This window comes from Centroberyx affinis, unplaced genomic scaffold, assembly GCF_046629955.1.
Source record: "Centroberyx affinis isolate AG114_WGS23_722 - 3 ecotype Tasmania unplaced genomic scaffold, CSIRO-AGI_Caff_v1 ptg002726l_1, whole genome shotgun sequence".
Taxonomy (NCBI): Eukaryota; Metazoa; Chordata; class Actinopteri; order Beryciformes; family Berycidae; genus Centroberyx; species Centroberyx affinis.
In genome coordinates this window covers 15,789-28,544 of record NW_027280894.1, presented here as the reverse complement: position 1 = coordinate 28,544, position 12,756 = coordinate 15,789, and the positions used below count along the sequence as shown (strand labels likewise).

Sequence of the window (12,756 nt, the reverse complement as noted above, 5' to 3'; positions counted from 1 at the left end):
TCTTCTCAAAGACCCTTTGAGACTTGCTCACACGCGGGAAACAACATGTTCTGGTATGTAGCTGAAGTGTTAACCAGCCCATAGGGATTACAAACCTTAGTAGCTTCCAGAAAACGAGAGAAACCTTGGAAAATGACAGAAAATAAGACAGAGGTATGAAGCGGTGTGTATCCGTGGCAACAGAGTTGGTCTGTGGTGTTTTTGGAGCAGTGTGTGATGATTGCAGAGGGGAGGCAAATGGATTCCCTGTGGGGTTTACCTCTTTGTACTCATGGCCCCTTTATGAGAGAGCCATTACTGCAAATGTGTGTGTGTGTGTGTGTGTGTGTATGCTTGAAATAGAGGGGGAGAGATAGTTCGAGTGTGTTTGAGTCTGAGTGTATTTGAGTGTGTGTGTGTGTGTGTGTGTGTGTGTGTGTGCGTATGTGTGTTTGATCTCCTAAACACAGCACCATCAATACTAATGCATTATCACTGAGTACACGTGTGTGTTATCCTGCCTCCATATATATCTATACACCCAAATACTTGAGATCAGTCGATGTAATCCCATTACTGCATAAGTGTAACCACACACACACACACACACACACACACACACAAACACACACAAACACATCAATATGGTTATTATTACGCAGTTTGTTTTCCCTTCTGCCTCTCAGTCCTTCTCCTTCTCTCTCTCTCTCTCTCTCTCTCTCTCTCTCTGTGGCCATATGTGGCACAAAGGTTAGAGCATGGCACTATCAACGCCATGGTTAGCGGTCTAATTCCCACTGGGGTCACACATACTAAATATGTAAGTACTCCTGCTACTGCTAATGCACTTTGTAACAGCATCCACTAAATGACTTGTATCCACCAAGGAGCACATGCTCATTGAAATTCACAACATAAATGCATAAATGTTTGAATGCACATCCCCCCCATCTCTCTCTCTCTCTCTCTCTCTCTCTCTCTCTCTCTCTCTCTCTCTCTCTCTCTAACACACACACACACACACAGCACCACAGCCTCAGTGCTTGTGGTTGAGGAGGGGTTGGAGAGCTTTACTGCCTCACTGGCACAAACCATCATGATGAAGAGAGGAAAAAGACTGAGAGAGGGATGGATGAGTGAAAGAGGTGGGGTTGATAGCCACACTATTCATTATCCTATCAGTTTCCATACTATCATTATCCACACACTGGCGCACACTCTCATAAACACATATGCTTAGGTGGATGTACAAACACATGGGCACACATTTATAAAATATGATTTTCACTTATTCAATCACTCTCTCTCTCTCAAAGACACATACCTCACACCACATCCCACACATACACCTTTATTCACACTGCACACACCCCACCCACACACACACAACACACACACACACACACACACACACATACATAGAGAGCCACCTCTCAGCGTGCTCTTGTAGCTATTAGGGTAGTATCATTAAAGCTCTTCAGACTAATTATCTCCCCCGATGAGCCACTGGTCTCAATGGGACGATGGGGAGAGATCCAGCCTGATTGACTTGGCCTGCGCTATTCTCAATGAGCCATTAGCCCAGCGAACATACACACACACACACACACACACACACACACACACACACACACACACACACACACACACACACACACACACACACACAGAGGCTGGTTTTTGCTAATGTAAGTCAGCTCCCATGTTAATTTACATCTCTGTGAAAAGACCTGTCATTGTTAAGAAGGAAAACTGTATGATGGAGGATTTAGAGTGTATGCATTGTGTGTGTGCGTGTGTGTGTGTGTGTGTGTGTGTGCATGTGTAGGTAGGGATTTTAGTTGTGCACCTTTTTGTGCACTCTCTCTTTGTCTCTCACTCTGTCTATCTCTCCCTGTGTGTGAATGTGCCTATGAGTGTGAGTGTGAGTGTGAGTGTGAGTTTGCCTCTTTCCTGTCTTATGAGCCAGGTGTCACAGGGGAATGCTGGGAATGTAAGCCAGCGATGAGTGATGGGGACAGTTTGCCAGAGAAAGAGAGAAAGAGAGCTGATGGAGGGAGATGGGAGGAAGGGGAGAGAGCTGCTTTGCATTTACGGATTTACATGTACGGATATTGTACCAAACCGTTGATAAACACTGTCAGGAAAAATTTCCCCTATGGATCATCGTTCATTTTAATTCCCTCATTAATCCGTTTATGCCACGGCGTTTGAGCAATTGAGGATGGTATTTGTTGGTGTGGGCTGTATGTGCGTGCCTGAGTTATGAAAGTCAGAGGAGAGAGGCGGGAAGGGAGGACACAGAAAAATGGTGGAATAATTTACAGTATGAGGGAGGGAGGGAGGGAGGGAGGTACAGAGGGAAGAACTAATGGATAACCATTAATAAGGGTAAGCATAATACAGCTGACTGGGGCAGGGGAGAGGATTCCTTAGTCTGTGTTTTGTGTATGTGTGTTTGACAGAAATGGAAAGAGATACAGAAATAGAGACAAGGAGAGCAGCACAAGGGGGAGTCTGACTTGTGTCTGGAATTTATTCCTGGGCATAAAAATCCCTCGGACTGCCAAGGTCAGCTTATCTTTACAACTTATGATTGTGGAAGCCCATTAAAGCCAGGGTGGGAGCTTTGGGTGATGCCTCTTAGAAACAAGATGCCATTTTGACCGCATCTGTGTGTGTCTAGTGTGGGACAACGCACAGTTATGTTACTCTTCAACACGTGTCATTATGCGGTGTTGAAAAGTAGCAGACCAGACACAGTCAAGTTTGTGTTGAAAATGACACATCCTTTTGGGCCATGAGGAAGAAATCAGAATCAGAATCAGAATCATATATGTTGAGTCAGGGGTCTAGTAGAGGGTAAATCCTCCTGGACTCAGTTTATCCACCTTTTTAATTTGTGAAATGGCATTTAGCCACCATTTTTAAGCTAATATAATTCTCTATAACATGAAATGGCTCAAAGAACAGGTATTTTTAGAGGAGCTTTCTTCAGAAGCATGAAGAGCGGCTTGCTATCCAGACACTTAAGGGCTCCAAGCAGCTTTTGGGTCTTGACCAAAACTATGTCCCAGAAACCAATACTCATTTAACCTTCAGAGAGAGAGGAAGACTGATGACCAAAAACAAAATGGCATAAGAAATCCAGGTCCAGGCACTCAAGGAGGTTTGAAAAATGTAAAAGGCCTTTAATTCAATGGGCTAGAATCATTAAAAATACACCAACGCGTGTCGGCTTGCGCCTTCTTCAGGCCTTCTTCCCTTGTTTTTGGTCATCAGTCCTCCTCTCTCTCTGAAGTATTCCCTTCCATGAGCACCGGTGGTTTGAGGGACACCAGTAGCACTCCTGCTACCTTTCTCACTCATTTAACCTTACTGGATGACTATGAATCCCTTTATTTCAAAAGGAAATGGGGGGCTGATTTTCAGGTAGAATTTACAGTGTGCAGAAGAACATAAGGTGACTAATTCCTATCCTCAGAGAGAATTCAGGTGGAAATTATGAAGCAGATTCTTTAGATCTCCTAGCAAAGTGGGCACTGCGCCCACTACTGTCTGTCTGAGACAATGTGGTGACCAGGAAGGCAGCCAATATACTTTGGGCCATACTAAGCTGCAAATCTTTTTGGACAAGATTGCTATATTGGGTGTCCCGTCTGAGGGAATAAACGCTAGAGGAAGTATCTATCTGTTATAAATACTAGTAATTACTGCCACAATAGCTATAACATTAAACTGCCATATCCCCTAAAATATGAGCAATGGCTATCCACATTGAAAGAAATTTGAGAAATGGAAAGAATAAGACACACACTGAGACTACAGACCACCCCCCCCCACACACACACACACACACACACACACACGCCTTCTGTCCCCTGCTTACATTTTTTTCTTTCTCTTTAATTTTGTTGCCTTTTCTCTCTTCCCTAGTTTTGTTTTAGATTTCTGCCTTGTAATGTTAAATGTTAAATATGCTAAATATGTAAAATAGCATAGGCACAAGTATACTAAGTGGCATCAGCATAGTATATTGTTAAACATATATTAATACAATTCAGAAAGTGGAATTCTACCTCTGAAACTAGAGTCTCTTTTGTTCATATTGATGCTTGTTTGCTCTATTATGATCACCAACTGGAGTTTGTAGTTTGCCCAGCTTTTTATTTGGCAACATATCACTGGGAAGGGTGAAGTCAGGGGCCCATAGGGGGTGAGGATGGGTGGGTGGGTGGGTGGGGTGGGGGGATTGGGTACAAGAAGAGGGGAAAAGGGGGTGAGGGATAGGGAGAGAGACGTGCCGAGAACAGATGGTGGAGTGGCCTCTGTGTTCTACTGCCTGGGTGATTATGGACACAGCTGTCAGTCACTCTGTATGTGTGATTGTGTGTGTGTGTGTGTGTGTGTGTGTGTGTGTGTGTGTCACTGCCAATGTAATTTCCAGTTTATTTGTATTCATGTGTCTTGGTCATATAGTATTAGATACATGTGTTTATTGCTAACATATGTGAATGTGTTTGAGCCAGCAGTGTCAACCAGAGTGTGTGTGTGTGTGTGTGTGTTCGGCTGAAAGTGTGAGAGCGATGCCTTGGCAGAGTTCAGATCTAGACACACCCGTGCAAAACCTTGCAAAGAATGCCAGACTCATTTCACCTGTCCACATCTCCATGAGCAGTTGGGGTCTCTCTCTCTCTCTCTCTCTCTCTCTCTCTCTCTCTCTCGCTCTCTCTCTCACTCTCTCTATGAGTCACTCTGGTATTATTAGGCTTTATCCCCATCTAGTGGTGCTATGGACCAATGGTTCTCATCCTTTTTTAATGTCGCAGCAATTATGCAAAGCAGTACTCCCAGGCACACCTGATTACCAAGCGCAGATCTCATTCTATTTGATTTAATTTCATGTTAATGAATTTCATGAAATTACTGTAATGAATAGAAATTAAGAGTTTCAGTCGAAAATAAGATTTCAACCATCTGAAAAATGTGACATTCTTGCAAAATGTTTGCTGGCATGAAAGTAAAACTCACTATTGCCAATTACTGACGTTATTATCTATCTTGCACCATTAATTACAAAATTAATGAGTGGTATTTTAGAGGATATACTCACTTGTGCTTTTTAATTATGGAACAATGTAGATCAGGAATAGTGTTTTGGAAAGAAACCCAGATAAAGCTGAGAGGGTTTGGTTGAGACAGTTGCAGGTCCTGAGTGTTGAAATCCTCAACGCATAATCACATAATCCTAAACACATAATTTGAAGGTTTTAATATTAGATTTTTTGAACAAATCAAAGACTGCATTTGCTGCCATGTCTAGCCATGTTTAACCTTAAACCAACCATGCACTGTTAAAGCACAGACCCTCTGCTTTAATGAAAGTATAGCTGGTCTGCACTGATTCTCACACACAGCACCATGTGTGAAGGTAGGATCTAGTGTGAAACAACCAGAGCTCATTAGCAGCAGCTATTAGCCAGCTGTGGAAACCGTTTGCTGAGGCAAATGAAGAAATGGGAGAAATCACAGAGTAAAAGCTGTAATAAAATCAATGAATAACACATGGAGCATTTCAGCAGATTTCATTTTATTTTCTGTCGCTCATATCTGATGAGAATACATTTTGCACATTGACTAAACACAGTTACATATTTGCCTAGGTTACTCTTACCTAGAGTAACTTATTTGCCGTATTTGTAGCTGTGTTTACAATGTCTGCCGTTAAATGTGTCCCTCTGGTGCCTCACAGCATCTACTCGGGGGTCGTAGGCGGCAGAGTAGTGGGTACATAGCGGTCCATCACACTGTCGATCCAGCTGTTGTACCTGCACAGCTTTGTGTAGACTGTGGGGTCGGCTGGGTCGCTGCAGCCGTGTCCGAACCACAGCAGACCCTGCAACTGGCCATCACACTCCACCACGCTGCCACCATCAGCCTGGGGGAGGGAGAGGAGGAGGGAGGGAAGAAGAGAGGAAGGGAAGATTATAGTTATTATTCTTCTCTTTTTGGATCAATTCCTATTTATTCATGTATATACACACTTTTGCAGCTGCTGATGAGACATTCATGCCAATAAAGTGAGGTGAGGTGAAGTGAACTGAAATGACACAGAGAAAGACAGAGGCGGAGAGAAAGAGTGAAAGAAGGCAGAGGGAGAATGAGGAAAAAGAGAGGGAGAGAGACGGCAGATTAACTGTTGCAGCGTGACAGACGCAAATTATACTGGAGGAGGATTATGGCAGTGTATTCCACAGTCTGGTTGGGTTGTGTCCATCTTCTCTGCCCGTAATTAATACTCCCAGCTCTGTATACTCACGATGCAGTTGTCTGTGTTAGCTTGACCGGCGCAGAACATGCCTTCACTCCAGAACAGGTACTCAGGGAAAGTGTTCATACACGTCTGGTCATCCACAACGGGCGCAGTTATACACTTCAGGTACCGCCGAGGCTCGGCTGCGTTGAAGAGAGATACATTACCTCACATAAGCACCTTTCACTGCATGTATCTCCTAAATACATGTGTGAAAACAATGACCATCACCCATGAATCTGCCACCCGTTCTATGACAAAGATCCCTTCCTTCCCTCAAGATCTTAACATGCCCATTCTTCTGCATTGCATCATCTTAACCTGCTTTGTGGACTAAACACTGAGTGAGTGTTATTTTCAAGGCTTACTTATTTAATGAGCCTTGATCACTAATTTTCACAATTTGAAAAAACCCTTTTTTAAACCCATTTTTAGTCATGACTGAAACAGAATGCTCGTACCTTGCTAGAGATATACTGATCAGAATCAAACTGTTTTTTTCTGGAGGCTTCTGATAAATGCCCACCAGCTAATCAGAATCAAACATTCACCCAAGTCACTGTAAAAATACAACTGCTACATTTGTACTTCTCAAATTTAAGACTACATTTCCCATAAACCCTGTTGCTTCCTGATGCAAAGAGGATGTTGCTGCTTGTGCCCCTTCTCCCTCCTTGGCGTCGCTCCATGTGTTTGTTTTGAAGAGCAAGAAGGAGGATAAGAGCCAATTACCAGCAAACACTCCGACTATAAGCTAATATGAAGTTTAAACTATGCAGTTGAAGTAGTGGAACTGGAATAAAGTTGTGTATTACTTGCAAAATAAAACTGTTCCTGTTGTGTGCCACAAAACAATCTCCCTTTGTGCCATAAAGCAATCTAGCAGATTTCCTGTGAAATCCGACCTGGTGGCACACAACGTAACAATAAAAACAGCATAGAAGTCAGTAGAGGCTGCCAATCTTCTCTGCCATGGTCTTGCTTGTTTGTTTATGGTACTTACACTAATCTCTCACAATTCATTTGGTAATGATTTATTGATGTTTATAAGCCACACCTGGCACCTTCAAATCTACTCACAATGATTTGGGATGGTGGAGCCCCAGCCGCTGACGTGGCATTTCTCTCCAGGCTGCGGGCAGCGTGTGGGCAGGGGGAGGGGCTGGACGAACCGGGTGAGGCGGGCAGGCTCCGCCAGGCGGACCATGGTGAGGCTGTGGAGGGGTGACCGGTAGGGGCTGTGATGGATCACATCGGCCACCTGAATGTGCTGCTCTGTCCCCTCCTCCACGGTCAGGTCATGTTCCCCCAGAGATGCCACAGTATGATAGGGACTGCAGAGGATAGAAGAGGAGAAGAGAGGGTGGGGAAAGGAGTGAGAGAAGAGCAGAGGAAGAGAGGCGAGGAATGGGGGAGTGAAGAGGCAAAGAAAATAGGCTTTAATGTGTGGAGCGAAGGTGTGGACCCAGAAGACGTTAACTTATGACCTAGAAACAGCAAAGCTCAGGCAAGGATGAGACAGAGACGGACAGCAGGTAATTGGGTTTAATTAAGTAGGCACACAAGTGAAAGACAGTTTGCAGTGATTCTGCCTACAATATATAGTGGTTCTGACTGATGCTGACTACCTAAAAATGTCATAACTACAAAGGTAGACAAGTTTGTTCAGTCTGTATACACATCTGAGTATGTGTGGTATGATTGCCTCATCTGCTGACACAGGAGAGTATTAAGATGTTATGCTCTCTGGATAAGATGATGGATCAGTACAGCGTGTGTGTACAGTGCTACAGAATGGTGTAAACAGCTGATAACAGTGTGTGACCTATTCATGACAGGCTTTGTGAGAGACAAAAATATATGCAAAACATGCCGAATTTTGAATCCCTTCAGGAGGATAAACAAAAACTGGTTGAACCACTGGAAGAGATAAAGACAGAAGGTCATACTGAAAAAGCTGGAGCAATTTAATTAATGGTAGAAGTAGTGAGGAGTAAATAACACAAGGCGACCCTTGTTGAATTCTTAAAGGACAGAATATACTGTTAGTCTGAGGATCTGGGCTAGGTTTCACAAAGACAAATGTGATTATATTACAAAGACGTTCTTGGGAAACTGGGCCAATATAAAATAACAGTGTTGCTGTCAGATGAAAACATTGCTTGCTCCAAAAATAAATTTTTCAGGAGCTTTTTCAGGATGAAATACCGGAACCTTTTACATGAAATGTGTTTTGAATTACTTTGAAAGGTCATAAAACTTACTCAGTGCATAAAAGATTGTGCAAACTTGCAATTCATGGAAAAAAGAAGACACTACTTTGGCTACTTTCAAAAATTCAAAATAAAGATAGTTTTTTTTTTTTTTAACACTTTTTTTGGTCACTGCCTGATTCCATTTGTGTTATTTCACAGTTTTGATATCTTTACTATTATTCTAAAATGTGTAAAATAGTTGAAATAAAGAAAAATGTGTGTGTCCAAACTTTTGACTGGTAGTGTAAGTATTCATTGGGCACTACCAGTCAGCAATACCTACCTGGCCTGAAACCCACAGCCTGAGGTTACTATCCACCACTCGTTGATAAGGGCCCCGCTGCAGGTTACTCCTTCGCCATGCAGATTGACCTGCCAGGGTCTGGAGTGAGGCTGGCACACCTTGTCATCCTCAACAGGAGCCGCTCCTGTAATACACCAGCGAGAACCAGGATAAACTAGCTGGCTATTGTAATATTCAGTTAGGAACATTTAGGCAATGCATGGGAAATACTTACCTGTGAGCCCCAAAGCAATCACCAGCAGCAGTAGGCTCATGCTGTCTCTCTGTTGTTTGCTGTATTCTTCTGTAGTTTATAGTGTGATTTATAGTACAATTTGATCCTTATGACACTTTTAAACCTGTACATGGGCTTTTTATAGGGCAATGAGAGGAACACACTGTTTTATTACTATTCAGCATCATTTCACACTCACCCTTACCTTCGTCATACTATAACCTTATCAGAGCAATTCTTGGCACCTCAGTTTACAATAAGGGTCAGTGAATGGGACGCACCTTATTTACTGTGTTATTGTGTACTTACGCAAGAAATGGGAGACAGACAATGTGTATTATGCTGGAAATGAATGTCTCAAAGTGACACAGTTCTGTCATTGCCCGCTCCAAGGACACCACTGTAACATATACAAAAGATATTGGTTTCAAAGGAGAGACATAATAGAGGATTTCATTTACGCTTTCTGTGTTTTGGTGAAGTGTATGTCTCATTTCACAGATTAAAGAACAACAAAAACCTGGAGCACAGAGATTCTCTTGGCTCAGCGGACTATATTAAAACCGTTTTTTATAGTGTGCATTTTATATGCACACTCTAAAATGGACAATGCTGTCATTGATGAATGAATAGGTCTTTGTAGCGCCACAAAAATAAATTGTAAAAGAGAGATAAGACTGGAGATATTATTCCTACCACTCCTGATAAAGTTAATGTTTCACCATGATGCAATTTCAAAAGGCTTGTCCTAATACCACCGAATGTCACAGATTATACAACTCTGACTGGCTTCCAGTACCTTGACTTGTGGGTTGGGACACAAAGTACTTGTTAAGCTGTTTGTTTTTCAAAATTAATGATCAGAATCCATTTTGGTTTCAGATTTCTTTCTTTGTTTTGATTTCCTTTCATTCCTTGAGCAAAAAGTCAACACGCATGTTGGTTACATCTCTTTGGTCTTGTACTGTGGCTCCTGGGTAAGCATGTCTTTGGTAAACAAGATGGTTTTTGAATTCAAATTCACATCACTTTGTTTTGTGTTGTTTGTAGCTTCAAAAGAAACCGCACATTGCACATTTCTGCATTAATTAGACATCAGAAACTCATCACTGGTTGTCAGAACGCGCAAAAAGTCTTTGCAGTCTTTGCTGTTTATTCCTCTCTGTTTCTTCACACTCACATGTTACCATATTGATATTTTCTTTTCATTCATGATTAATCGCGAGTACAGCCTATATTCTGGAGTTGCCTGGGTTGATGAAAGGCTTGTGCCTTGTTGTGGATTCATACAGAGATAAACATGTGATCTTTTGCATCAATGCAGTAAAAGTGAACTCAGTACTCACAGACTGCATTCACAGTACTGCTAGTCCCCTGGAATAATATTGAACAATTTACTATGTTAAACATAATTCATATTTCATGCTTCAATTTCCAATGCTACAGACACCACTTTTGTATAAATATTTTATTTCAAGATATGCAACATAAATATTTCAATTTATTCAGATGTGGCATGACCATGAATTCTGAGTCAATTGTGTGAAAAGAAAAATACCACTAGGTGGCGCTAGATTATTAAATTAATTGTGTTATTTTCATGGCTGGTTATTTCCTGGTTGTGAGACACATGGACAAATCCATTGTAAACGGTAAGGTGCTGTGTGCTCCTTTGCTTGTGCTTGCTCGGTAATTCTCTCCACTGTCCTCTGTGCAAGCTTTTGGTTGATATTTTCAAAGTGTTAGAGTCCCAGTAAGGTGGTTATCCTCATTTACCACCAGTGCAGTGGCTCAAGGATGCACTGCAAAGAGCTCGGTCCAATGTTCTCGTCTGATGAAGATGCTGTCTGAGGCTGTAGAGGCTTGGGTGAGGTGAGATACGGCCGGTTCGGAGAGTGAAATGAGGTTTGGGGCTTTAGGTCTTGTGGGGCTTGAAAGGTTTTGGCTTAAAGTTCTTATGAGAGACTGAACTGTTTCCACAAGGGACAGCAGCTGTTATGAAGGATACTGGAGGACACTGGAAATCAGTTTTGGGAGTAGAAGATGTGGTAAAGCTGGTCCTGCATGATGCCAGCGTAGGTGCTCACAGCTTTGGTAGTCTCATCGTAAAGGTTCCTATGGGCGACACACAAAAAGAGAACAGAATTAAATATGAACAAATGCTTTAATTCATGGTTTTGTTGCATTATTGCTTTGCCAGCTGTAATGGGTGTAAATATGTGCAATTGCTGCGTGATTGCACACACCGCACTGCATTACAAGAATCTGCATTTTGTGTCTCTTACTTGGCCTTCTCCTCCAGCTTCATGCCCTTGATGCTTTCCAGGTAGTCGGAGGCGGTGTTGACGGACTGGTCATAGTAGGACTTGATGGTATCTGTGATCTTGGTCAGGGTGCCCTCCTCCTCCTCTGCAGCAGCCTGCCTCGGCACACGGAAGCTTTCAGCACCTACACAAAGCAGGTCAGAGGTGCCGTAAGGTCAAAGTCGGCCAGAGTGTATCATCAAATCACCCTCTTCTGAATTAAGCTTCGTTGATTTTGGTCTGAGAGAATGCACTTACTGAGCGCCAAGAGTGCAACCAGCACGGTGATGACCAACAGCTTGTTCATGGTGTCACTCAGGATCTGTGAATAGAGAGGGAACAGAGCTTTAGTCAGCTAATGCTTACCTCAACTTATCCACTAGGGTGAGACAGTGTCATAGATTCTCTTGACGATGTGTAGTCGAGAGATTTGTGTTGATTCTGAGTGTCTGAAATGTGCTCCTCCATTTTTTTTTCTCTTGCTAAAAGACAGCAAAATTCCTATTGTCAGCCTCATTTAACATAGAGCTTGTTCCTTGAAAAATAAATAAAATTCCCTTTGACCGCTTTTCATTTCCCAGTCGCCTACCATAAATCTTCTGCACATTTCTATTACTATTACATTCTATTCCACTTAGTAAACTGCAAGGAAATGCCGCAGTACTCACTGTCTCTCCTCTCCAGAAATGAATGTGATGAAGAAAACAGAGTAAGAGGCACAGCTGACCCGACCTGTATATATAGGAGTGCGAATGTGTTGACATGTCGTTCCCAGGGCCAAAGTGCACTCTGTGGGAGATAAACCCCTGCTGTTCTCTGCCCTGTCTGTGGGAGTATGTGTGGCATTGTGTTTTGATAAAACAATAAGTGTGACTATCTATATAAACATGGGAAGGGTGGATAAAGTGTCGAGGGGCTTCGAGGGTCATCAATAGCCAGTTCAAAAGTTACTCTGATTTCATTTAATTAGCACAGGCGTTGAAAGGGTGGATCATCTTGGCAAATTTCCCACCAATTCTGTGTTAATTATGATACCTGATTGTGAATGCATTGCAGTAAAACATTTTTTTCCCACTGATTAGTGCATAAGTTAATTCGTACAATATATCCCTTGCCCTGCTCATAGCCTCCATAAGGACTGTCTTGTTACTTGCATAACGGTGATGATTCGTTCATGTCTCACTAAGATAGTCCTAAGTCCTACAAAGACAGTCCCAAGTCTAGAGAGTCTTGAACACGTCATCCTGGCTCATATAGGTCAGAAACACCGGATACTTCAGGTTCTGAAATATTCAGGCCAGCTAGATTAGATTTATTGCACTCCAATCAAATGGCAACTTGCAGCGCTTTTTTTTGTGGATGTTCCAAGGTTGTCTGAGATTTCCTTG

General features: G+C 42.5%; 2 protein-coding genes across 2 annotated transcripts; both read right to left on the bottom strand.

The window, feature by feature from the left end:
• Window positions 1-5,734: 5,734 nt before the first annotated feature.
• LOC139657627 (trypsinogen-like protein 3) lies at window positions 5,735-9,279 on the bottom strand. The gene is made up of 6 exons (XM_071535524.1): window positions 9,271-9,279; window positions 9,066-9,114; window positions 8,831-8,975; window positions 7,373-7,626; window positions 6,299-6,435; window positions 5,735-5,917 (listed from the first exon to the last, which is right to left on the bottom strand). The coding sequence occupies exons 1-6, from the start codon at window positions 9,277-9,279 to the stop codon at window positions 5,735-5,737; spliced, it is 777 nt and encodes a 258-aa protein (XP_071391625.1).
• Window positions 9,280-11,089: 1,810 nt separating this feature from the next.
• On the bottom strand, window positions 11,090-11,675 carry apoc2 (apolipoprotein C-II). The gene is made up of 3 exons (XM_071535543.1): window positions 11,627-11,675; window positions 11,351-11,513; window positions 11,090-11,180 (listed from the first exon to the last, which is right to left on the bottom strand). The coding sequence occupies exons 1-3, from the start codon at window positions 11,673-11,675 to the stop codon at window positions 11,090-11,092; spliced, it is 303 nt and encodes a 100-aa protein (XP_071391644.1).
• Window positions 11,676-12,756: the final 1,081 nt, after the last annotated feature.